The sequence below is a fragment of the Neophocaena asiaeorientalis genome, unplaced genomic scaffold, assembly GCF_003031525.2.
Source record: "Neophocaena asiaeorientalis asiaeorientalis breed wild unplaced genomic scaffold, Neophocaena_asiaeorientalis_V1.1 scaffold629, whole genome shotgun sequence".
Lineage (NCBI taxonomy): Eukaryota > Metazoa > Chordata > Mammalia > Artiodactyla > Phocoenidae > Neophocaena > Neophocaena asiaeorientalis.
In genome coordinates, this window is record NW_020175468.1 from 6668642 (window position 1) to 6692419 (window position 23778).

At 56.6% G+C, this 23778-nt stretch overlaps 1 protein-coding gene across 5 annotated transcripts in view; it reads left to right on the top strand.

Annotated features, from left to right (window-relative positions):
- The first annotated feature begins 8754 nt into the window (after positions 1 to 8754).
- The window catches only part of CIC (capicua transcriptional repressor), a 26165-nt gene continuing 11141 nt past the window's right edge, over positions 8755 to 23778 (top strand). For 4 of the 5 annotated variants that reach the window (XM_024768339.1, XM_024768343.1, XM_024768344.1 and 1 more), the window contains exons 1-2: positions 9477 to 9584; positions 11883 to 14672. In XM_024768339.1, coding sequence (XP_024624107.1) covers positions 11894 to 14672 — 2779 coding nt within the window. In that variant the 5' untranslated portion in view covers positions 9477 to 9584; positions 11883 to 11893. Of the gene's footprint in view, positions 8801 to 8882; positions 9138 to 9476; positions 9585 to 11882; positions 14673 to 23778 lie in introns of those variants that run through there. The other variant, XM_024768340.1, reaches the window with a different exon arrangement.

Genomic DNA, 23778 nt, shown 5'->3' on the forward strand with positions numbered 1-23778 from the left:
GACTCACCACCTGCCGCCCCTCCTCCTCCTCTCCTGCCCACTGCGGGGTCTAGATTTTCTTTGGAAGCCTGTAAGAGGGGTTGGGGGGTACCTTCTGATGAGTGTCAGAAACTTTTGTGAGGAGGAGTATGGACCTTTTGGGAGGAGGCAGAATTTTCTCTGCAGGGGGGCCGGGTCAGGACCTTGGAGGATGATCCAGACCACAGCATTTCCCAGGCTGGGCTCACCGTGTCCCCCCACCAACAATCCTGAGCCTGAATGGGGGCAGCTGTCCAGGGGTGGGGTGGAATGGGTGGGAAGCATTTCCCAGCATCGGAAATAGGGAGGCGGCTGTGCCCTCCATTCCTCCAGGGATGGGGTCTTGGCCTTCCAGATAGCCCCAGTCCCAACTGGGGAGGAAGTGACCAGAGAGAATGCACGTGGGAGCCCGCCCCCCCATCCCCAGACTGCAGCTGTCCTGGGGACACGGCTGGCGCCGGAGGTACCCCCACCTCCACCTCCAGGGCAGGGGGTTCCGGGGATGGGGTCAGGATGCGAGGGGGTGAGCAAAGTCGGAACAAATGTGCTCCTAAGGGGCACTGGGGGGTCGCCAGGAGAGAGGAAGGCAGGGCTTAAGGATGAAGGCCAGCGCGTAGGGCAGTGTTAAGTCTTCTCTGCAGCTGGGAGGAATGGATGAAGCCTGAGGCTTTGGGAAACAGGAAATCAGCAATGATCCGATGGCCAACAGTAGAGGGCAAATCGAAGCTATAGTCACAGGCTGATCCTGGAAACAGAGTCTCAGAAAAGACTCTGAGGTACCAAAGGAAACGAAGCGGGGAGGGCGGGGGGAGATGCTCAGAGAGAGTGAAATCAAGAAGACAGAGATGAACAGGCCACAGAGAGGGAAGGCCTGAAGGGTCAGGCTCTGGGTGCTTAGGGCTTCAAGCCCAGCCTCTGTTGCTGGGTTCCTAGCAGCGTTAGAGCAGATCCTCACCAGTGCCTCAGAAGTCTCAGGCCTCTTCCTCAGGGAGACCAAGGCCTCCCGGGAAGCATCACCCCCTGGGGAATTAATGTAACCTTGCCTACGGACAGTGCAGCTCCCCCACGGTTATTGTAACCCTCGGGGAGCAGTGTGGTCCACCAATGATAATCATCATCATTGTTATTATAACAGCTCCCTCCCGAATTGCTGAAGCTCAAGATGTGCCAGGCACTGGGCCAAGCATTGTCGGGACATCTTCTCATTCAATCCTCGCAAAAACCCAAAGAAGGGAATTACTATTGTTCGCCCCATTTACAGATTAAGAAAATGAGGCTCAGGAAGTGTTGGAGCCAGGATTCAAACCCAACCTATCCAGTTCAAAATCACCACCATTAACCACTATATTTTACTACCTCTTTTACTGCCCCCCCCCTCAGAAAAAGAGGATGCAAAGTTTAAAAGATAATAGGTCTATAACAGCCTCGGTGACCTCCATACTCCCACCAGCAAGACAAGAGACTGGGGTGGCAACCCAAACTCTGCTATTTCCTGTACGCCACATAGAGCAAGTGAATTTATCTCTTTGAGCCTCAGCTTCCTCATCTGTAAAGATGGAGATATTAATAGGCCCTACATGATTAGGTGGTTGTGAGAAATCAGAGATTTGAGGTAAGTACACAATAAATACTGCCAATAATTATTAGCAGAGTTACCTCTGTTGGTGAGGTAAGCACCCCTCACCCTACAGACTCCAACTGTTGGCAATAAACACAGCATTGATAGTGAAATTTCCTGTTAATAGCATAATCCTACCCTGACCCAGCTGGATAACTCAATCCCACAGTTTCTGTGAAACACAGTCATAGATGGTGGGTATGCCTCATGGGAGACTCTCAGCCATCCGTAGAGAATGGGAGTGCCTGGTGAAAATGGCGTGTCCACAGATATGATAACCCCTCAGGGGTCTGTGTGACTCCACCATACAAGTGTGGACTGTCTTGGATACTTCAGTTGTCTTGTGAACACTGAAAACCACCCCCAGGGATGGTGAACCCCACCGTTCCTATGTGAAACACCTAGATGTTGTGAACTTGTGATGGAAACTATGCATCACCACTGGTCATTCCTTGAAGATATACCATCCAACCAAGGCCATGTGAACTCCAATGAGCAAGGATCACCCTCCCCCCTTTCCTCAGTACACTATGGAAAGCCTCCACAAATGCCCCTGGGGCTGGTAAAAAGCACAGCCTCTCACAGACCTAGGATGTGCCTGGGATGAATAATGTAACACTCCATGGAGAAAACAAGTCTGTCTGCACAGTAAGGACACCCCAACTCCCATGGACCTAGTAGTTCTTGTTCCAGTTTACTGTCCTGACACAGATAACTTTTATCCTATTGTTGTCAGGCAAAGGCATGGACAGAACCTATCCCCACAGAAGTCACAACTCTTCACAGACTTCACACCTAGAAAGGAAACTGTGTGGACGATAAAAATCATAACTGCAACCCACCCATTACCCATATAAGCAATAATGAACCACTACTACTCTATTGTCATTCCCTTAGAAATAGTAGGACCCACCCACACTGTTTAGAGAGCACAGCTACCTAAACAGTGTAAGCATTGCCAAACAGAAAATGTAACCCCTTTATAGTATCACCCTTCCTCATCTCCCTGACTTGAAAAGCTGAAGGGTCCCAGAGCTCAGTCCCAGGTCCTCTCCTCTTCTCCATCTACACCCATTCCTTTGACAATCTCCACCAGGACCACGGTTTCATAGACCATCGCTATGCCGATTACACCCAAATTTCTATCTCCATCTCAGGACTCTACCCTGAGCTCCAATCTCACGTGTTGAACTGCCTCATCATTGTTTCCATTTGGATTTCTCGAGTTTTCCAAGTCATAATGGTCTTCTGGATCTCCCCCAAACTGTCCCCCCACCTCCAGTCTTCCCCACCTCAGGAAAATGCAACTCCATTTTGCTGCTTGCTCAGGCTGAATAGCTTGGAATCATCCTTAATTCCTTTCTCTCATCCTACATCCAATCTGAAGGGAACTCCCATCGGCCAGCTCTTCCTTCAGCTGTTTCAGAATCAGCCACCCTCCCCTGCCACCACCATCCTGGTCTAGGGTCTCCTCACTGGTCTCCCTGCTGCCACTGGTCCCTATAGTTTGTGCTCTATCAGCAGCCAGACTGGTTTTAGTCAACTACATGACATCCCTTTGCTGCCCCAAACCCTCCAGTAGGCCCTCTGCTCGCTGGGAGTAAAAGCCAGCTCCTTGCTTTTACAGCTCCTTGCCTGCAAGGCCCTTCCTTCCTGACCTCACTTCCCACCTTTCCCCTTCATTTCTTTTCCAAATACGCTCCAGCCTCTTTGCTGTTTCTAGAATATGCCAGGCATATTCCTCCCTTGGGGATTTTGCCCCATGCTATTCCATCTGCCTTGAAGACTTTTCCCCCAGAGGTCTGCGTAGCTCTGTCCCTCATCCCTTTCAGGTTTTTACTTAAAAATCACCTTCCCGGGAATTCCCTAGTGGTCCAGTGGTTAGGACTCCGTGCTTTCACTGCTGAGGACACGTTGGGGAACTGTGATCCTGCAAGCCACGCAGTGTGTGGCCAAAAATTAAAAAATAAACAAACCTCCTTCCCAATACGACTATGTCTGACCACTATATATACATATACATATACATATATATATATATTTTTTTTTTTTTTTTTGCCACAACATGTGGCATGTGGGAATCTCAGTTCCCTGACAAGGGATCAAACCCCTGCCCCCTGCAGTGGAAACGTGGAGTCTCAACCACTGGACCACCATGGAAGTCCCTGACCACTATATTTTAAATTGGAGCCCCCTTCCTAGATCCCTGTGTCCCTTCTATGCACTATTTTTCTCCATAGCACTTAGCATCATCTGACATATATTTCCATAATGTATTTGCTTGTCATTTGAATCCCTCCTCCACAATATCAGCTCTAAGAGGGCACGGATTTGTGTCTGTTTTGTTGCCTGTAGTATCCCCAGAGCATGGCAATCAATAATGAATGGATAAGCTCATCTTTGGACAGTGAACTCCCTTATGCCCAATGTAATACCAATAAAATGTAGCTCCATACACACAGAGAAACCCTCCTGGACAGTCGATTCCAGTGCAACCCCTTAAAGAGTATGAATCCCGATGTGAATCTCATAAACAGGGAAACCTCCATACAAGGTGAACTTGTCCTACTCAATGTCAGTTCCACAAAGGCAGGGACTTGATCCGTATTCTTCACATTCTTCATTGCTTTATCACCAGTGCCTAGACCAGGGTCTGTCATAGAGTAGGCTGGTGATATGTATTTGCTGAAGATACAGCTGGTATAACCCCACAACGAGATCCCATAGAGACAGTGTCCATACTGATGTAAACCCCATATACAGTGTGACTCTCACATGGACGGTGTAAACCCCCAATAGACAGTGTAATGCTTAAAAACAGTGTGAACCCAAATATAGGCAGCATGACCCTCATAAACCTTGTCCAGATAGGCTAGCTCTCATAAATGATCTGGGCCTCATCCAAAAGTACTTCATAAACCGTGTGGACCCATATAACAGGGCAACCCACATAAACGGTGTAAACCCCACATAGGCAATGTAACCCTCAAAAACAGTGTGAGCCTCATATAGATGGTGAGAAAGCAAATGAACAACGTGCAGCCCCCATACAAATGCCTTGTCCCCTCCTTTTTTTTTTTTTTTTTTGCGGTACGCGGGCCTCTCACTGTTGTGGTCTCTCCCGTTGCAGAGCACAGGCTCCGGACGCGCAGGCTCAGCGGCCATGGCTCACGGGCCCAGCCGCTCCGCGGCATGTGGGATCTTCCCGGACCGGGACACGAACCAGTGTCCCCTGCATCGGCAGGCGGACTGGACTCTCAACCACTGCACCACCAGGGAAGCCCGCCCCCCTCCTTTTTTTAAAATAAATTTTTAAATTTTTGGCTGCATTGGGTCTTCGTTGCTGCACGCAGTCTTTCTCTAGTCGTGGCAAGCAGGGGCTACTCTTCGTTTCCGTAGCCACTCTTCATTGCGGTGGCTTCTCTTGTTGCGGAGCACGGGCTCTAGGCGCGCAGGCTTCAGTAGTTGTGGCTCGCGGGCTCAGTAGTTGTGGCTCACGGGCTCTAGAGCACAGGCTCAGTAGTTGGTGGTGCACGGGCTTATTTGCTCCGCAGCATGTGGGATCTTCCCAGACCAGGGCTCTGTGTCTCCTGCATTGGCAGGCGGCTTCTTAACCACTGCACCACCAGGGAAGCCCTTGTCCCCTCCTTAGTGTGCGCTACCACAGAGGCGGCATAAGTTGTTTAACGTTGTGTTGTGTGAATTCCTCTAGCAGTAGGGTCAATTCCCACAACCGGGGAAACCTCGCATGCATACTGTAGTACATATAAACAGGATTACCTCAGTAAACAGTGCGAGCCTTCATGGGAATAATGTAGCCCCATAGTCAGCATGACCTCATGCAGGACATTGTGCCCCCGCGTGGACAGTGCCACACGCCTGGGTGGACCACTCTGTGAATAGTGTAGACTCAACCAATGGGTGTAATAAACCCCAATGTCACTGTCAGTTTTATTAAGTCATAGATAATGTAGCCCTCTCCCGTAGACAGGAAGAAATTCCCTGTTCCAGTTAAACCCTCTGGGCTCAAACAGAGGTGGCCAAATAACACACCTGGCAAATAAGATGTAAGAAGTACGGATTGAGTGGGGCTTCCACAGAAGCTTCCAAAAGGTAAAAGATTCAAAGTGTCAAACCCTTATATCCCATATCGCTGCTTGGAACTTGGAGTGGGTGGCAAGAGCTCCAGCAGCCACTGAGGCAGAGGAGCTAAGTATGACTGAAAAGACCGGAAGGTGGGTCAATCTCTTCAGAGGTAAGAGAAAAATACATCTCTATTTGATTTAAGCCACTGTTGTTTGGATTTCTGTTACTTTTGTCTGAAGTGGAATCTAACTGATAATAGTTATAAAAAAATTCGCTAAAGTTGAAAGACTGTTAACATTAAAAAAAAAAAAAACAACCCTCTGGGCTTTTGTAATTTTCATACAATTATACTAATCCCCCCCAACCCGGAAAGTCTTAACTCTCCAATAAAAAGTTACCCAACTCCCCTTCAACACACACACGTTAATTAGGATAGTATGACTCCCTGAAGGGTGGTGTAACCCATCATCGACACTAGGCCCCAAATAAAGGCCAAGAAATGGTGACTTCTTGAATGGCAGGGATTTCCCAGAGTCCAGTGCAGGATAGGGCATATAAAAATCACCGCTCCCATTTATTGAGCACTTACCATACGCAAGGCCCTAGATTCAGCATCTCATTTCATCCTCACCTCAACTTTATGAGATAGATATTCTAATGATCCCCATTTTTCAGATGAGGAGAGAGAGAATGAGAGAGGGTACAGGCCCAAGGCTACACAGCTAAAAACTGTTACGCTGGGACATCAAGCAGTAGACCATAATGCTTCCTGATGGATTGATAAATGCCCCACAGATATGCTGAACCCTGGAATCCTTTCAAAAAGCACCACCACCAGCACCACTACAACACATACAAACTATACGGACAGGTTACCAGTAAGGTTGTGACAGCATAGACTCTTCAGGCAGTGATAAGCTCCTTCTGAATAATAATAATTACAGCAATAGTTAACATTTTTGAGGATTTACCCTGCTAGAGACACAGACCTAAATGCTTTGCACATCTTAACTCATTACATCTTCATAACAACCCTATTCCATAGGATTAAAAACAAAATTATCCATTACAGATGTAGGAATTGAGGCATAGAGGGATTAAGTGATTTGCCCAAGGTCACACAACTGGGAAGAAGCCCAGCTCAGTTTGACCCTGAGCAACCTGGCTAAGCCTGTGTTATTCTTCTTCCTGCAACATCACCCCCACTCCACATGAAAGTTTAATTTCAATGAACTGTGTAAGTCAACTACATTTTATGTAATTGTTCCAGGGACAGGTGAAATAGGCCTTGGACTGTGTGGACTCTCACAGATGGGTCTCCTTTATGCATGGTGTAACTCGAATAAGCAGTGGGGGTTCCTCTGTGGACATTAAAAACACACCTCGGCCAGAGACAATCCTGAACAGACAGTAGAGACCCTCTTTTACCGCCTGTACTTCCTAGGCAGGGTGAATTCCTTCATGGAGAGTACACATCTCCCCATTGAGTCTAATTCGCCCTCACACCTGACGTGAACTGACTGTGGACCACGAAACACCATCCCAATCAATGGCAATCCTCCCCCCCTCCCACCAACACAATGTAAGTTGTCACGGGCAATGTGAACTTTCACGCAGTATGAGCCTCCCAATGGCCAGTATAATTAATCTCTTTCATATCTGTGACAATGTTAACATGGACAGTGAACATGTCCACGCATGGGGAACTTTCTGTGGCTGCTGTGAACCCCTTGTGGGACAGCACGAACCATTCTTCAAGGGTCTACCTAAGTAGGTTGTGGGAACTCTCTGACGAACATAAACTTTGCTCACACCCAACCCCTACCCAATGGGCACAGTGTAAACAGCCCTGTAAAATTTCCCTCAACTCAGGGCCCACTCAACGTGGAAGTGCAAACTCTCTTTTAGAATGATATTAAAATAGTAGCTATACTATGACAGTATAAGATAGTATGTCATAACATAATAGCATAAGTAACAGTGTAAGATTCCTCTCCAGTGTGAACTTGTAGACAGTGAAATTTCCCCCCCTCTCAAGGCAAACCTTCTGTGGACAGTGCATAATGTGAATCTCATGGATAACGTGAATCTCCTTCATACTCAGTGAATCCCACTGGATAACTGATACTTCCCTCTAGCCCAGAGTGAACTGGCCACGTCACAGTATACTCTCTCACCGGTAGTGCGAATGTTACAGGCATTAAGAACTTGCAATAGGCTGGCGGCAGGCATTTTCCTCACACCTGGTGTGAATCCCTTGTGGATGCTGCGAACCCATTAGACGCAGTAGGTGACTACAGCCCATTACCGGCTAGCCAGGGCAAATGCAATGTGCAGAGTACGGATGGATGCACTGCCAACAGGTTCACAGCTGGTGTGAACCCCGTATCTGGGCAGGAGGAATCTACTACTGACAGGACATATTCCTCTCCTCCCAACCCCCAGTGTGATCACCCCACCTTAAAAAAAAAGAAAAAAATCTTGCTCCCGCCAGGTGTGAACACCTACAAAGCGTAGCTCCTCACGGAATGCAGTGTGATGCCCCATGAAGCACTGTGCTTCCCCACCTCGTGCCTCCCCCCACCCCATGTCTAGGGGGGCTGTCAGAAAACTGCGCCGCCCTAAATGTCAAAGTCTTGGAGGAGGTGGCCTGTCCCCAAGGCCACCAAGCCCCAGGCCACGCGCGTAGACTACTCTGCAGCGCGCGCCACCCCTCCAGTGCTCGTTCTCTCCCCTCCCGGTGGCAACAGGGCTTTCCGCGGGGCCGCGCCAGACTTTCCGAGACTGTTGATTGGTTGTAGTCCCTGCCACCCGGCAGCCAATCAAGCGGGGGAAAGGTGACATCACTTATTCTCCTCCCCTCCCCCCCAACTTCCCTACTCCCGGCTACCGGCAGCAACAACCACGTGGGGGAGGGGTAAGAGAGTAGAACCCGGTGAGGTCATTGCGCCGCCCCGGCCGCTGCTGATTGGCTGCGGGCCTCCCGGGTGGCGGTTGGCTGCTCCTCGCACCTCCCCCTTGTGCCGCTACCGCCGCCACTGAGAGGAGCCAGCAGCGACGCCAGAGCCGGGAATCCGGGTGAGTCGGGGCCCTGGGTCTAAGATGCTCCTGGCGCCCAGTAAGACTCACGAGGAACTGCCCTTTCGACTTTTTCTCCTAGCACGGGTTCTTCGGAGCTCCAGGCACTCTGTCACATGGGAGTTGTAGTCTGCCGTGTACTGTCGACTATGGGCCGGAGACGTAAGAAGACTACCATTCCCAGCAGCAATTGCGACTAGCCGGTCAACAAACGCTGAGGCCACGCCTTCTGAGCTTGCTCATTGGAGAGCCTGTCCCTTAGCTCCTCCTTCTTGCAGTTCATTGGTTACTGTCCCTCGCAGAGGCTGGGTTCCGGCCTAGAGTGCAAGACGACAGGGTACTGTATTCGTCATTCTGCACTAAAACGGTCTGCGATTGGCCAATGCTGGTGTCCATTACTTATTGTAAGGCAGGACCCTAGGCTGATCAGGCGGTCGTAGGCTCAGGTTGGTGTCGGTCCCAGAGGGAGGCCGATCTTGGACTTTGGCCCCTCCCCCTAGCGCTGCCGGGTGGGCGCGATTGGTTGTGGCAAGCGTCGCTCGTCGTTGAGAGGCGGAGCCGACTAGGCTCCGAAAACCTATTGGTTTAGGATGGCGCCGGTCAGCGGGGTTGTGGCCGCTGATTGGCTGGCTGCTCCAGCTGTTGCAGGTCCATTCACCATTTTGTGTGTTGGAGTAAAAAAAAAGGGAGAAACGAGAGGGAGAGCCGGAGGGGGGCGGGGAGGGACCGGACCGGACCGAGCCGGGGCCACGGCCCCCCGCCCCGTAACCCCGCTGAGCCCGAGGTGAGGGGCGGGGCCAGGGTTGACACGGGCAGGGGGGATTAAAGGGGTGAGGGGGGTGGTGGGAAGCGGGGACAGAGTGGAGGAAGTGGTGGGGAGGAGGAGTGACAGAAAAAGGGTGACAAGGAGGGGGTGGTGGGCAGAGAATGGGTAACAGGAATGGAGGGGTGACAGGACTAGATCAGGGTGACAGGGAAAGGGAGGGGACAGAGTTGGAGGGGGTGACAAGGAGAGGTGATGGGGAGAGAAGGTGACAGGTCCAGAGATGGCTGACATGAGAGTGACTGGGAGGAGGAGGTGACAGAGATAGATGAGGGTGACAAGGAGGGGGTGACTGAGGAGGGGGCCTAGGGCCTGTGAAGAGAGAGCTAGTGATAGAGATGGTGACAGGATGGGAGAGAGAGTGGCAGAGAAGCTGGTGCCAGGAGGCCTGTTGGGAACAGAGGACATGAGACCCTGAAAAGCCTGGGCCAGCCTGGGCTTCAGGAGTTACTGCTCAGATCCTGAGGGAGATGAGGGCCCACAGGGCCTTGGGTGGGAGTTATCCAAAGAGGTGTGGACAGGAAGAGAGTAGGCCCCAGGGGAAAGAAAGAGGCTTGGCTTCTGGTGTGAAGAGGCTGGGCCAGGCAGCAGGGTCCAGGGGTGCCAGGCAGTGTAGTTGTAGGCCCTGGGTGGGGTATGCCCAGGATGGTGGCCCAGCAGGTCGGTGGGGAGAAGATGGTGGCGGCTGCCCAGCTCCCGGGTACTTGGGTGACTGCCCCAGTGTGAGAAGCCCCGGGCCCTCCAGCCTCTGCCTATGAGGACCCCAGGATTGACCCAGAGAAGGGGCATCCTGGGACTGCAGGATCCTACGGAGCAGCAGGCCCCAAGTGGGAGAGGTCACTCTCCCGTGAGGTCAGCGGTACCATGGGAGCCTGAAGACGGCGTCGGGGTGCCTCTGATTGTGTTTGGCTCATGGTCCTGGATCCCCCAACCCTCCCAGAGGCCCATTTTTGTCCTCTCAGGTTCTCTTAGTCACTTCAGAGTAAAGTTTTTTCCCTTCTCTTAGGGCAGCTTGAAAGGGGGCGGGCAGTAATGACTGTTCAGGAAGTGGGTGAGGTTGGCCCGCTGGGCTTGTCCTGCTTTCTTTGACCTTCTCCCACTTACCCCACCTGGAGTCCGAGGGCATATTTGGGGGCCAGGGGGGCCCAGTCGGCTCAGCCACCCTGTCAGAGCCAGCCCAGTCAGGGCGGGGATGCAGGCAGACCAGAAGGGGGGTGGCTGGGCTTTTGGGTATCATGCTGGGTGCTGTGGGGGGAGGGGCAGGCTCCCATCCAGTGGGACAGTGAAACCCTGCGGTGTAGCTCTGTGTCCCACTGTGTGATGACGTGTGTGTGCCGTGTGTGTGTGTGTGTGCGTGCGTGTGCGTGTGTGCTTATGCACGGCCCTGTCATAGCACTGGGTATGAGCTATTGCCCCAGACGTGCCCCTGCCTGTTCCCTGCCAGGATCTGGGGAGATGGCTATACCTGGCAGGCCTGGGGTGCAGAGCAGAGTGGGCAGCTGTCCCTTGGGACTCTTAGCTGCCCACTCCTTCCCACAATGCCTGGCCATGCCAGGCTGCCCGGGCAGGGGTGGGGGGTGGTAGAGAGAGGCTCACATCACAGCCCAGTCATCTCCCTTTCTGTGACTGTGTGCCTGTGCGTGTGTGTGTGTGTGAGTGTGTGTGTTCTCTGGACAGTGACAGCACAAGGATCATGTGACAGGCGGCACACTGAAATGGTTAGGAGCACAGACTGGAGCCAGATTGCCTGGGTTCAGATCTTAGCTCTGCCATTTCCTAGCTGGATGAATTTGGACAAGTTGCTTGATCTCTCCGTGCCCCAGTTTCCTCGAGTGTAAATGGGACTGATAGTAGCATCTGCCTCTTAGGGCTGTTGTGAGGATGACATGGGTTAATAAAGGCACGTTTAGCCCAGGGCTCGGCTCCAAGTGAGTGCTCCATAGACGTGAACCGTTAGTGCTTCCCGTGTCCCCTTGGGGCAGTCAGAGTGTGTGCATGCACCTCCTGTCCTCTGCAGAGGAAGCAGATCATGTGAGGGTCCCCAAGGAACCAGAGTGTATAGCTCAGGGGACACGAGTGCCAGTCTGTGTCTGGGTGCTGGCCAGGGGCCTATGTGAGTTGAAGACAGCCAGGAAGGAGAGCTTGGGGACCGTGGCGCTGAGGCAGTGACCTCAGCAAGTAGGAAGTCTTGGGGGCAGTGCGTGTGGAGGTGTTCCCGAGTCGCTCCCAGTGACCCGTGTCTGGCCTCTCACCCTGCAGGTGGACGAAAGATGAAACCAATGAAGAAGGCATGCACCGGCCTCCCAGGTTCTGGCAGCGGTGGCAAGTCCCCCCCAGCCACCAGGGCCAAGGCCCTGAGGCGGCGAGGGGCCGGGGAGGGCGACAAGCCAGAGGAGGAAGACGATGAGGCTCAGCAGCAGCAGCCGGGGCCAGAAGAGGCTGAGGAGGGTGAGGAGGAGGCCGAGCGGGGCACGGGGGCTGAAGGGCTGCCCCCAGAGCTGCACCCCGATGACCCGGCTCCAGGCCCAGCCGAGGAACCCAAGGGGGAGGGGGAGGCAGGCCGCTGGGAGCCCTCACTCAGCCGAAAGACGGCCACGTTCAAGTCACGAGCGCCCAAGAAGAAGTATGTGGAGGAGCATGGCGCCGGCAGTGGCAGCAGTGGGGTGGCTGGTGCCCCTGAAGAGCGGGCACGGACCCCCGAGGAGGCGGGCACCCCGGGGGTGCCTCCGCAGCCACCCACCTCTGCCCGCTCCTCCTCCACCGACACAGCCAGCGAGCACTCGGCCGACCTGGAAGATGAGCCGGCCGAAGCTGGTGGTTTAGGCCCCTGGCCCCCTGGCAGCACCAGCGGTGGCTATGACCTGCGGCAGCTGCGGTCCCAGCGGGTGCTGGCTCGGCGTGGGGACGGTCTCTTCCTGCCGGCTGTGGTGCGCCAGGTGCGCCGAAGCCAGGACCTGGGTGTGCAGTTCCCTGGGGACCGGGCCCTGACTTTCTACGAGGGGGCACCTGGCAGTGGTGTGGATGTGGTTTTGGATGCCACGCCACCGCCGGCTGCGCTGGTGGTGGGCACGGCGGTCTGTACCTGTGTGGAGCCCGGTGTGGCTGCCTACCGTGCGGGGGTGGTGGTGGAGGTGGCTGCCAAGCCAGCTGCCTACAAGGTCCGCTTCAGCCCCGGCCCCAGCTCCCAGCCGGGCCCGGCGGCCACCCCGCCACAGCTGCCGCAGCGTGAGCCCGAGGATGCGGTGTGGGTGGCCCGCTCCAGCCTGCGCCTGCTGCGGCCCCCGTGGGAGCCCGAAGCCCTGCCGAGGAAGCCCCCGGCGGGTCCTGAGGAGGGGCAGGCCGAGCCGGGGGCCGCCCTTCCCCCCTGCCCTGCTGCCCTGGACCTCAAGCAGCCCGAGGATGCCGAGGTCTCCAAGATCAGCTTTGGTGGCCACCTGGGGGCTTGCGAGGAGGGTGAGGAGAAGCACCCGCCAGCCCTGGGCACCCCGGCCCTGCTCCCGCTGCCCCCGCCCCAGCTCCTGTCACCGCCACCCAAGTCCCCAGCCTTCGCTGGCCCAGGCCGCCCTGGCGAGCAGCCCTCGCCCTGCCAGGAGGGGAGCCAGGGCGGCAGCCGCAGCAGCAGCGTGGCCTCCCTGGAGAAGGGGGCTGCACCGGCTGCCCGGGCCCGCACGCCCCTGACAGCAGCCCAGCAGAAATACAAGAAGGGCGACGTGGTCTGCACACCCAATGGAATTCGAAAGAAATTCAACGGCAAGCAGTGGCGACGGCTGTGCTCGAGAGATGGCTGCATGAAGGAGTCCCAGCGGCGGGGCTACTGCTCCCGCCACCTGTCCATGCGAACCAAGGAGATGGAGGGCCTGGCGGACAGTGGCCCAGGTGGGGCTGGGCGACCAGCTGGTGTGGCGGCCCGTGAGGGCAGCACCGAGTTCGACTGGGGTGATGAGACGTCTCGGGACAGTGAGGCCAGCAGCGTGGCAGCCCGGGGAGACTCACGCCCACGCCTGGTGGCCCCTGCTGACCTGTCACGCTTTGAGTTCGATGAGTGTGAAGCGGCTGTGATGCTGGTGTCACTGGGCAGCTCTCGCTCGGGCACACCCTCCTTCTCCCCCGTCTCTACGCAGTCACCTTTCTCGCCAGCCCCGTCACCCTCACCCTCACCACTCTTCGGCTTCCGCCCTGCCAACTTCAGCCCCATCAACGCCTCGCCAGTCATCCAACGCACTGCTGTTCGCAGTCGCCACCTGAGCGCCAGCACCCCTAAGGCAGGCGTGCTGACGCCGCCGGACCTGGGCCCTCACCCACCCCCACCTGCCCCCCGAGAGCGCCATTCCTCTGGCATCCTACCTACCTTCCAGACCAACCTGACCTTTACTGTGCCCATCAGCCCTGGGCGACGGAAGACAGAGCTGCTGCCCCACCCAGGGGCGTTGGGGGCCCCTGGTGCAGCAGGCGGAGGAGCCGCCCCAGACTTCCCCAAGAGTGACAGCTTAGACTCTGGTGTGGATTCGGTGTCCCACACACCTACACCCTCCACACCGGCTGGCTTCCGTGCTGTGTCGCCCGCCGTGCCCTTCTCCCGCTCCCGCCAGCCCTCGCCGTTGCTGCTGTTGCCCCCACCTGCCGGTCTCACCTCGGATCCTGGGCCTTCCGTGCGCAGGGTGCCTGCCGTGCAGCGGGACTCACCCGTCATCGTCCGCAACCCCGACGTGCCGCTGCCCTCCAAATTCCCTGGGGAGGTGGGCGCTGGCAGTGAGGCACGGGCCGGGGGACCTGGGCGGGGCTGCCGAGAGACTCCGGTGCCGCCTGGGATGGCCAGTGGGAAGCCTGGCCTGCCTCCACCTCTGCCGGCCCCCGTGCCCATCACTGTGCCTCCAGCTGCGCCGACGGCCGTGGCCCAGCCGATGCCCACCTTTGGCCTGGCTTCCTCGCCCTTCCAGCCGGTGGCCTTCCACCCCTCACCTGCTGCCCTGTTGCCCGTCCTGGTGCCCAGCAGCTACACCAGCCATCCTGCCCCCAAAAAGGAAGTCATCATGGGCCGGCCTGGGACAGGTAAGAGGTTCAGGTGGATGGGCTGGGCGAGGGCTCATTTTGTGCAGGGCCCCTTGCAAACTGGCTCTCAAGAGAGGTGAGCTCCCCACCTTGGGTGGGATTCAAGGGGAGGCTGGCGTCCTCTCTGCACAGATGTTCCGGTGGGAATTCACGTGTCAGGCAAGGGCATGGAGTTTTTCTTTTTTTTTTTTTCCGGCCGCACCGTGCGGCAAGCAGGATCTTAGTTCCCCGACCAGGGATCGAACCCGTGTCCTCTGCAGTGGAAGCGCGGATTCTTAACCACTGGACTGCCAGGGAGGTCCCCGGGCGTGGACTTTGAAGGCTCAGTGCAGCGTTTCCAGAAGCCTCCTGTTGGGAATGTACTCTGAAGGGGTCCATCAGTCAGCAAACCTTTCCTGAGTGCAGGCTCAAAGCCAGGCCGCCACAGAGCTGATGGGGTAACAGAGATGATAATTATGATGACAGGTCCCACGCCTGGAGGACTGGCAGGGGTATCACCGCGACAAGCACTGCAAGTGGGTTATCGCACCTAACCCTCACACCCACCCCTTAACGTAGTACTCACAACATACTGAACCCTGCTATGATTATGCTCATTTAGAGGAAACTGGGAATTTCCTGGTGGTCCAGTGGTTGGGACTCCGTACTTCCACTGCAGGGATCTGGGTTCGATCCCCGGTCGGGGAACTAAGATCCCACAAGCCGTGCAGTGCGGCCAAAACAAAGAAAAAAAAAAAAAATTAGAGGAAACTGAGGCCAGGTTAGTAACTTGCCCAGAGTCACATGGCTAGTAAATCCTGGAGCCAGCCTTCAAACCCAGGCAGGTTGGCTCGTGACCAACCTGCCTGGGTTACTGATGGGAAGACTGAGGCTCCAACAGGTTCTTCTGCCAGGTGGTGGCAGGACCAGGACTGGAGCCCTCATCTTCAACACTGCACCTGGTAAATAGCACAGGTGTGGTCAGTGCCATGGCGGGGAGCTGGGCGTGTGCTGGGCATGCTTCCAGATGTGAACCTAGTCTGGCTGCCCTCAGGAAAGGGCGTGTACGCTGAGAGTTGAAGGATGAGTTGGAACCAGCAACCGTGGGACAGGAGAACCTCCTAGGAGGCCGTGGGGAAGGCTCCGAGGCCAGAAGGAGCACCGCTGAGCACAGCCAGAGTAGCTGGAGGGCTGAGGCCAGGGGTGCGGGGAGAGGCATTTCTGAGATGGTGCTGGAAAGCCAGCTGGCCTGGGCCTTGTCAGAGCAACTTTCATGGAGGGTGACAGACCCGTCACCAGCCCCTTCCCTAGCATCTTTTTCTTATTTACTTATTAATTCACTGTTGACTGAGGCCCCCTCTCTGTGCCTGGCCCTATGCTGGCTGATGCTAAGGACACAGCCTTGTCCTCAAAGGGCTCATGGTCCCTGGAGTAAGACAGACCTGTCCCCAGATAGTAGCTGTCCAGAGTGGTCAGGGCTGGGGTGGAGGAAGCCCAGGAGGCCATGTGAAGTCAGGGAGGGCTTCTTGGAGAAGGGGCCAGTGAGACCTGCAGGGTCTAAAGTGAGACCTGCAGAGTCTAAAGTGAGACCTGAAGGGTGTGCAGAAGGGAGCCTGGCAAGGCCGGCAGGAGGACCTTCAGGCAGAGGGAAGAGTGTGCAAAGGCCTTGAGGCGAAAGCAAGAATTTGAAGGAAGTTGAATCTGCTAAGTCAGGGGCTCTAGACAGTGGGTGAGTGTTGGGATGTGTGGCTGTGTTGGTGAGCAGTACATCAAGGGTCAGATCATAGAGGGTCCTTCTAAGACTTAGGAACTTTATCCTGAGAGCCATGGAAGGTTTTGAGCCGACCCAACCATGGCTGTACATGAAGGGTGAGTTCCAGCCCCTGAGGCCAGAGGCAGGGAGACCAGGGAGGAAAGAGTCTGGGCTGTGGATCTGGGTAGGATCTGCTGTGTCTTAGGCTGGTGCAAAGACCAATATAGGAAGGGGCCCAGACCCTGCCCTCACTGAGCTCCAGCCCAGACCCGGGCAGAGGGACACAAAGACTACGCTTGCCCCTCATGCTCATATACTGAGGTTGTGAGCTGTGTTTTTTGCCCCACCCCCAACATTTTTTACATTTGTTATCGTAGTTGATATGAGCAAAATTCCACAAAGTGGGCACAGCGGGGATTCCTATCCTTAGGCAGATGAAGAAACTGAAGCAGACGGACTCCTACCATCCCCCTCAGCCCCCACCCCCCGCATGCCTACAGCCCCCGACATTGCCCTCATACATAGCATCGGTCAGTCATGACCCTCGCTGCTGCCGTGTGGGGAGGGATGGCACGATGCAGGTGACCTGAGACCTACCAGGGTGGTCGGGGGGCCGGGGGGGTTCCTGCCACCATTTTCCAGATGAGGAAAATGAGGCCCTGACAGAAAAAGAATCCTGATTAAGGTCACCCAGCCAGGGAGGGGCAGGACTGGGCCTTGAACCAGGTCTCTCGATCTCTGGATCACAGGACTCTTCCTACTAGAAGTAACAGTAATAATAATTTATTGAGTGCCACCCATGCATGTGCTTGGCACACTGCTCAGTAAGCGCTGACTGAGCCTTTACTCACTGAATCCTCACAACAACCCAGGAGATCAGCACGATTATTAGTTCCAGTAGACAGAGGAGGAAACTGTAGCCCGAGAGGCAAAGTGACTTGCCCAAGGTCACCCAGCTAGGAAGAGGGAGAGCCAGAGTGTGAATCCAGGCTGTCTGGCTCCAGAGCCCAGGCTCTTAAGCACTCTCAGTTAGAATAATGAAAACAATAACAGTAGCCCACTTTATTGAGCATTTACCATGTGCCCAGCCTTAGGCGTGGGGCCATCTCATCGAAACCTCCTGATGCTATGAAACAGGGATTACCAGCCCTGTTGTCAGGGGGAGGGGGGAACTGAGGTTCAGGGAGGGGAGGCCCCTTGCTGGAAGCCACCTGGTCGTCAGAACTTGTCCAGTGCCTGTCCTGGCGGTTCTGAGCAGTGCCTTCCTGACTACACCCATGCTGAGGTATCCAGGCTGCCCTCAGGTTCCCAGCCAGCAGGCCCTTTTGTTCTTCTCTCAGAGGCCTCCCTAAACCCTTGGGAGGTAGGCACCTTGGGGCCTTCTCCCTCTGAGGCCCAGATAGGGCAGACTGTGCCCAGTGGAAGAGTGAGGCTATAGTCCTGGCCCCTTCTGCCCGCCCATGCCAGGGCCTGACCCTCAGTCAGGGCAGCAGGTGTGAGGGGGTGGCCCGGGGCAGCCTGCCTGCTTCTGCCCCCCGCCAGGCATTTGCTTCCGCTGGGGGACTTGCCGGAGCAGGCGGGCCGGCATTCTCTACATTCTGTGCATGGCCGGGCCAGCCAGCTGCCATTGCCACCTCCCTCTGACTCTTCCCGCCTGCTCCCCAGGAGAGGAAGCCGCCCCAGGGCCTGCAGCCCTGGCCCAGGAGGCCAGATGTCTCAGCCCTGTTTCTGGCATGGCCTCCCTTCCAGCTCCCAGCTTCCGCCTGGTTTCCCCATATTGACAGGCAGTGCCCCTTCTCCTGGGCCTGTCTGCCCATCTGCCTGTTTGAGCCACTGTATGTTTATCTGTCTCTCTCTTGGGTTCCTATGTCTGTCTCTGTCTAGGGCTCTGTTTCTGGCCCCGAGTCTCTCTCTCTCTCTGGACTTCTGTCTGACATTCTCTGAGTCTGGCTCTCTATGCCTTTCCAGGTTTGTACCTCCTTAGACATCAGTTCTGGTCTGAGGCTTCATTCCACCTTCTTTCTGTTTTGATTCCCCCATCTTGGAATCCTGTCTCTGGTCCAGCCTTGGCCTCTCCTCTGGCCTTCCTTCTCCCATTACTTAGACGGACATGTTTCCCCCATCCTAGCCCCCACCCCCACTCTGTGCACATCAGGTACTCTGTTCCTTTAAGTCAGTGGATAGTTGCTAAGCACCAGATCTCCTGCTCCTTGGGGAACAGGTGGGAGAATGGGGAGTGTTGGGAGAATGTCTAGGCCTGGGAACCCCCGCTTGTCCCTTGACAAATTAAATGCCCACTAATGTCCCTGAAACCTGCTGAGAGGTGTTGGGAGCCATCCTGCAGACCCATCAACACCCAAGCACCTGTTCCCAAGACAGGCAGGAAGGTGGGGGCTTTTGGGGCCAAGCTAGGAGATCCGGCTGTGGGGGGAGAAGCAGGAAAGCAGCTCCTGTGCCCACCCACCTGCTCGAGGGCATGACCCAGCTCACCCCTACCACCACCACCCCCATTGCCTTTCAGGAGACACTTTGGTGCCAGCTCCATTTAATTGAGTCCCATGTGCAGTCCACCCCAACCAGTAGGACCTCAGAGACCAGGCGGCATCCACCAACTATGCTTGGGTGCGTCGGGAAGATGAGGCCCAGAGAGGAGCCAAGGGTGTCCTGACTCCCCAGATCCAGATCCAGATTCTGCCCACCAGAATTTGTTTTGTCTCAAACAGTGAACCCCTTCTCTCCCACCAGAAGTCACTCCTCATCCCTCTACCAGGTCCAGGCTGAGCAGCCCTGGGATAAGTGGGTGGGGAAGGCAGATGTAGATGCAGGCACCGGCAAGGATGAGCAGAGGGAGATACAGAGCCTGGGGAGGCCCGAGGAGAGAGAAAACTCTGTGGCTTAATGCGAGGCGGTGAGGAAGGTTCAGGTAGGCTTCTCACTGGAGGTGACATTTGACCTGAAGCAAGAATGAGTGGATTTCAGGGTAGTGAAAGAAAGGGAAGAGCCATCCAGGCTTAGCCACAGGAGCAAAGGCCAGGAGGGGTGAAAGTGCATGACCTCTGAGTGGCCAGTTAAGGCTGGAGCTGACATGAGCCTAGTCTTGGCAGAAGGGTGCCAAGGAGGACAGGTCCAGCCAGGCCATGCTTGAATGTCAGCCTGTGAAGAGCCGAGAAAGGGTTTAGAGCAGAGGGCAAGGGTTGGATCAGGGTGTCAAAGATCCCTGGAAAGGAAGGAAACCTAGGCTGGGAAGAAGAGGATGATTTGCGGGAGAGAGAAGAGGCTTTTTTGAAGTAGCAGGAGTGAAGTGAGTCTTGGAAGCGCCCCCAGCGCCAGGCACTGCAAGGGGTCAGGCTGCCTCCTGCTGGCGGCGGGTGGCGGGGCTGCTGGCGCGCGCATGCGCAGCGGCAGGGTGGTGTGTGTGGCCCTCAGCCCCCGGCGCCCGGCATTAATGGCTCCATTAGTGGCCGAGAGGGAGGCGCATTAGCGGCGACGACGGCGTCTGGCTCCCATTACCACCGGCGGCAGCGGCTGCACCGCAGGCGGCTGGACCCTAGCCTGCTGCGCCGCCGCCTCCGCCCGCACCCGGTCCCCTGCCTGTTCCCGCTCCGCTTGGGGGCCTGGGACTGGGAACCCCCGTCTCCCCATTTCGGTGGAAAAGCTGATTTGTGAAGCCAGGCAGACCTGGGCTCGAATCTTGACCGTGCCACTTCCTGACTGCGAGATCCTACGCCCTTCTGAGCCTTTTTTTTGCGAAGCAGCCCGGGAAACAGGGTGTACCGGGGGCTTTGTGGATCCAGACGGGCACCCAGTGAGCGCCGCGCCCATTCTCGCGCCCCAGGGGGTAGGCCCGGGGCGTCGGGCCTCCGGCCTTCCCATTGGCTGCTGTCGCGCCCGCCGACGCCGATTGGCTGAGACTTGCTACCCTGGCCCTTGCGTCATTAACCCTTGCGCGGCAGCGTCCTCGGGCAGGGTGGGGGTACCACCCCCCACGCAGCAGACAGTTCGGGTGCCAGCTGACCCGCGCACCGCCGCTGCCCGCGTGGGTGTCAGGCCGGCCGGGTGCCCGCCCGCTCTCTCAGCACAAAGCGGCTTTGTGGGGCCCGACGGGGGCTGGCTAGGGGCCAGGCGGCGAGTGGAAAATCTCGTGAGCTCGGGGCTGGGGAGGAGAACGCAGGGCGGCGCCCCCTCCTCCGCCCAGGCAGGGGCCCCTCCCTCAGCCCGCGGGGACCAGCCCTCGCAGCCCCGGCGCCTGTACACTCCCCCTCAACCCCCTCTTCTACCCCCAAATCCATATCCCGCCCTCCATCCTATCCCGCCCATCTTCCAATCCCTGGGGAGCCTCCCCCGCACCTCTCGCTTGCCTCTCTTTCCCTTCTGGTCCCCCTGCCTACCCCAGCCCCACTCACTGACTCACCCTGGCGCTATTTTTAGGCCCCCATCCCTCCCGAGCAGCACCAGTCCAATCCTGGGCTCGTTCCCCAGGCAACCCTGGCCGTCTCCGACGCCGCCCGGGGTGGGTGGGTGGGTGTGTATGTGGAGAGCGGGTGAGGGGAGCTGGGGACACTGGGGTGGTGAGCCGAGGAGGGGGACCCGGGCCTGGAGAGCAGGGTGGGGAGCCGCAGGCGGCAGGGCACGGTGCCTCTCGTACTCAGTAAACGGGGGCCCGTGAGTTCAGAGCATGTCTGCCTGTCCCTCAGCCTGTCAGCATCCCTGGCTGTGCGCCCCAGGCCTTTGGGCAGGCCTCAGCCTGTGCCACCCTGGGTGGCACTTGCTGTCTCCATCTGGGCTCCCTGTCCCCAGGCTGGGGTGGGGTGGTGCTGTGCGGGCTGTTTGGGGCCAAACCTTTTGTGGAGTTGGCTATGGGGTAGTGCAGGGGGTGGCTGCACCGTAGTTCTGCCTAGTACCTGCTCTGAGTGAAGGGTGGTGATGCACCCCCTCTCTGATGGGGCTGGGGCCCTGGTTTGGGGAACCCCCCTCAGACTTTTCCAACTAGGGAGACCCCAGTTAGGGTTGGGGGTGGCTAGAGACATGGAGCTGTCTGGGGACAGGACCTGCTCCCTCTTCTCCACTCCTAATCACCCCCACTCAGGGTTCCTCCATTCCAAACAATGGAAGCTAAGTATAGGGCTGGCCCAGTGCCCAGGGCAGGGGGGCCCTTCCCGTCCAGATTCCGGCCCCTCCCTGCTAGGCTGGGCCCCCACTTGGCTGTACCCTGCCCTGTAAGGGGCCTCTTCCCATCCCTCCTATGTGGGCACTGTCTTCTACCAGATGTGCAACCCTCCCAGATGTCTGGGGCCCTCTTTCCCTACTGTGCCAGGCTTAGCTCTTTCTCACCCAACAGAAGTGGGGGAGCTGGCGGCAGGGTTCCTCTGAGCTCAGTCCCTGGGCTTCATTGCAGTGGGGAAGGGGTTAACTTGCCAGTAGGTGACTCACCGGTGGGGAGAGGAGGGGGCAGCGGTAGGGAGATAGAGCAGGCCACATTGATTTCAGCCTTGATTTCTGCTTCACATTGCAGTCCCTGGGGCAGTGAGGTAATGGAGGGTCTGAGTCTGGGGCTGCATAGGGAGGAGGGGGCAGTCACCTAATAGTCCCTCTGTTGGTCTCTCCAGGCTCACAGCCAAGTGTCTGGCCCTGTAGTCTCTGGAGGTCAGAGGGCTACAGACCTTACCCTTCCCTCTAGGCCCAGGTTACCTGGGTTTTGCCCCCTCTCCATGCCTTCATCTCTGTCTGTAGCTGCAGAAGGCTGGGAAAAGGGTTTGTCTGTGCATATCACTGATCCCACCGGTGAAGGACCCTAGTCTTGGTGCATCTGAGCCTGTGCAATCTTTACTTGCCCGGGTATGACCCCAGGCCTCTGCCTTTACTGGATGTGGCCTCCGGGCCCTTCTTGGGTGATCCAAGGCCTCTGCGTCTCTGCCTGGTGGGCCCCAGACCTTGCCTGTGTCTCGGTGTGTACCCTCTGACCTTTCTATAGTTGACCAGTCTCTCTGATATCATTGTCTGAACATATTCCCAGACCTCTGTTGGGAGTCTCTGCCTGTGTCCACCCTGAGGTGAAAATTTCAGTAGTGGAAAGAGCACTTGAGTTGGAGTGCTGGGCTCTTATGTCCTGGCTGCATGATCTTGCACAATTTATTCAATTTCTCTGAGCCTCATTTTCTCATCTGAACAACAGGCATAATAAAGTGTACTTCCCTAGTGGCTGTGAGGATTCAATGCACAGGGTTATACATACAAGCGCCGAGCATGTAGCAGCCCCAGTGTTAGTTTCCTTTCTTCCTCTTTTGGAAAGGGTGGCTCCCAGCCCAGAGTGGTGGCCCCCTGCCTTACACTGTGAGGTAGAGGGTCCCAGGTGGCTGCTAAGTGTCAGGCAGGGTAGCTGAATCAATGGGAATGGCCATGGCACTTTGTATACCTCCTGAGCCAGGGTACTGAAGTAGTTAGTGCTCACCAGGGTAAGTTTACAGTGTTTGGGGTCAGTATGATGGCATTTGTGAGAGTTACCTGTGTTGGGGTTGGGGGTTGTCAGGAAGGCCACGTGAGTGTGTAGTTGTGTTGGAGGGATGTAGGGTGTGTGCTGTGGACAAGCAGTGGCTGTGATGAGGTGTATGAGATAATTCTGCCTGTTTGATATGTTGTGTGTTTGTATGAGTCACATGGGCTGGTGGATATGTATGAGGATATGCTTGATGAAGCACATATGACAGGGCATGTATGAAATGGGTGATGTGAAGAAGAGTGAGAACAAGTGTGTGTGATGGTGGGTGGGGAGTGATGGACGTTTAGTGTGGGAGGTAGTACATTTGTGTGAGGTGCCGGGTGTGTGACTTCTGACTTCGTGTGTAAGACCGAGGGTACATGTGACCCTGGATTGTGTATGAGATAATGGGTGTGGTAGGAAAGTCTATGAGGAGTGTGTGTGCGTGTGTGTTTGTGACTGCTGTTGTGAGAGTTGGTGAGGGCTCAGGGGTGGCTCGCCCAACCCTGCACGCAGTTTGTCAGCCCTGCGGGGCCGCGCGTGCCCAGGTGGGCGTGAGGGAGGTGGGCCGAGCCGCGCGTGAGCGTGTTCCTCGCGCGGACTGGACACACAAGCACCACCCACAGCCCCGGGCCTCTGCAGCGCGGCGCCCCGAACCGCCCCTCTGGCTCAGTGCCTTTACTGCAGTGCGCCCTCCCTGCCGCCCTCCTCCCACGGTCCCGCCCCGGGCCGGCTTGGGTCCAACCGGAGCCCGCCCCGCCCTGCCCTTATTTGCATATGACTGACGTTCCCCCGGGGCGGCCAATGGGGGCGGGCGCGGCGGGGCCTGACCCGCGCGCGGCGGCGGCAGCCAATGGGCTCGCGCGCGGTGGGCCGGGCTTGCGCGGAAGGCCGCGGGG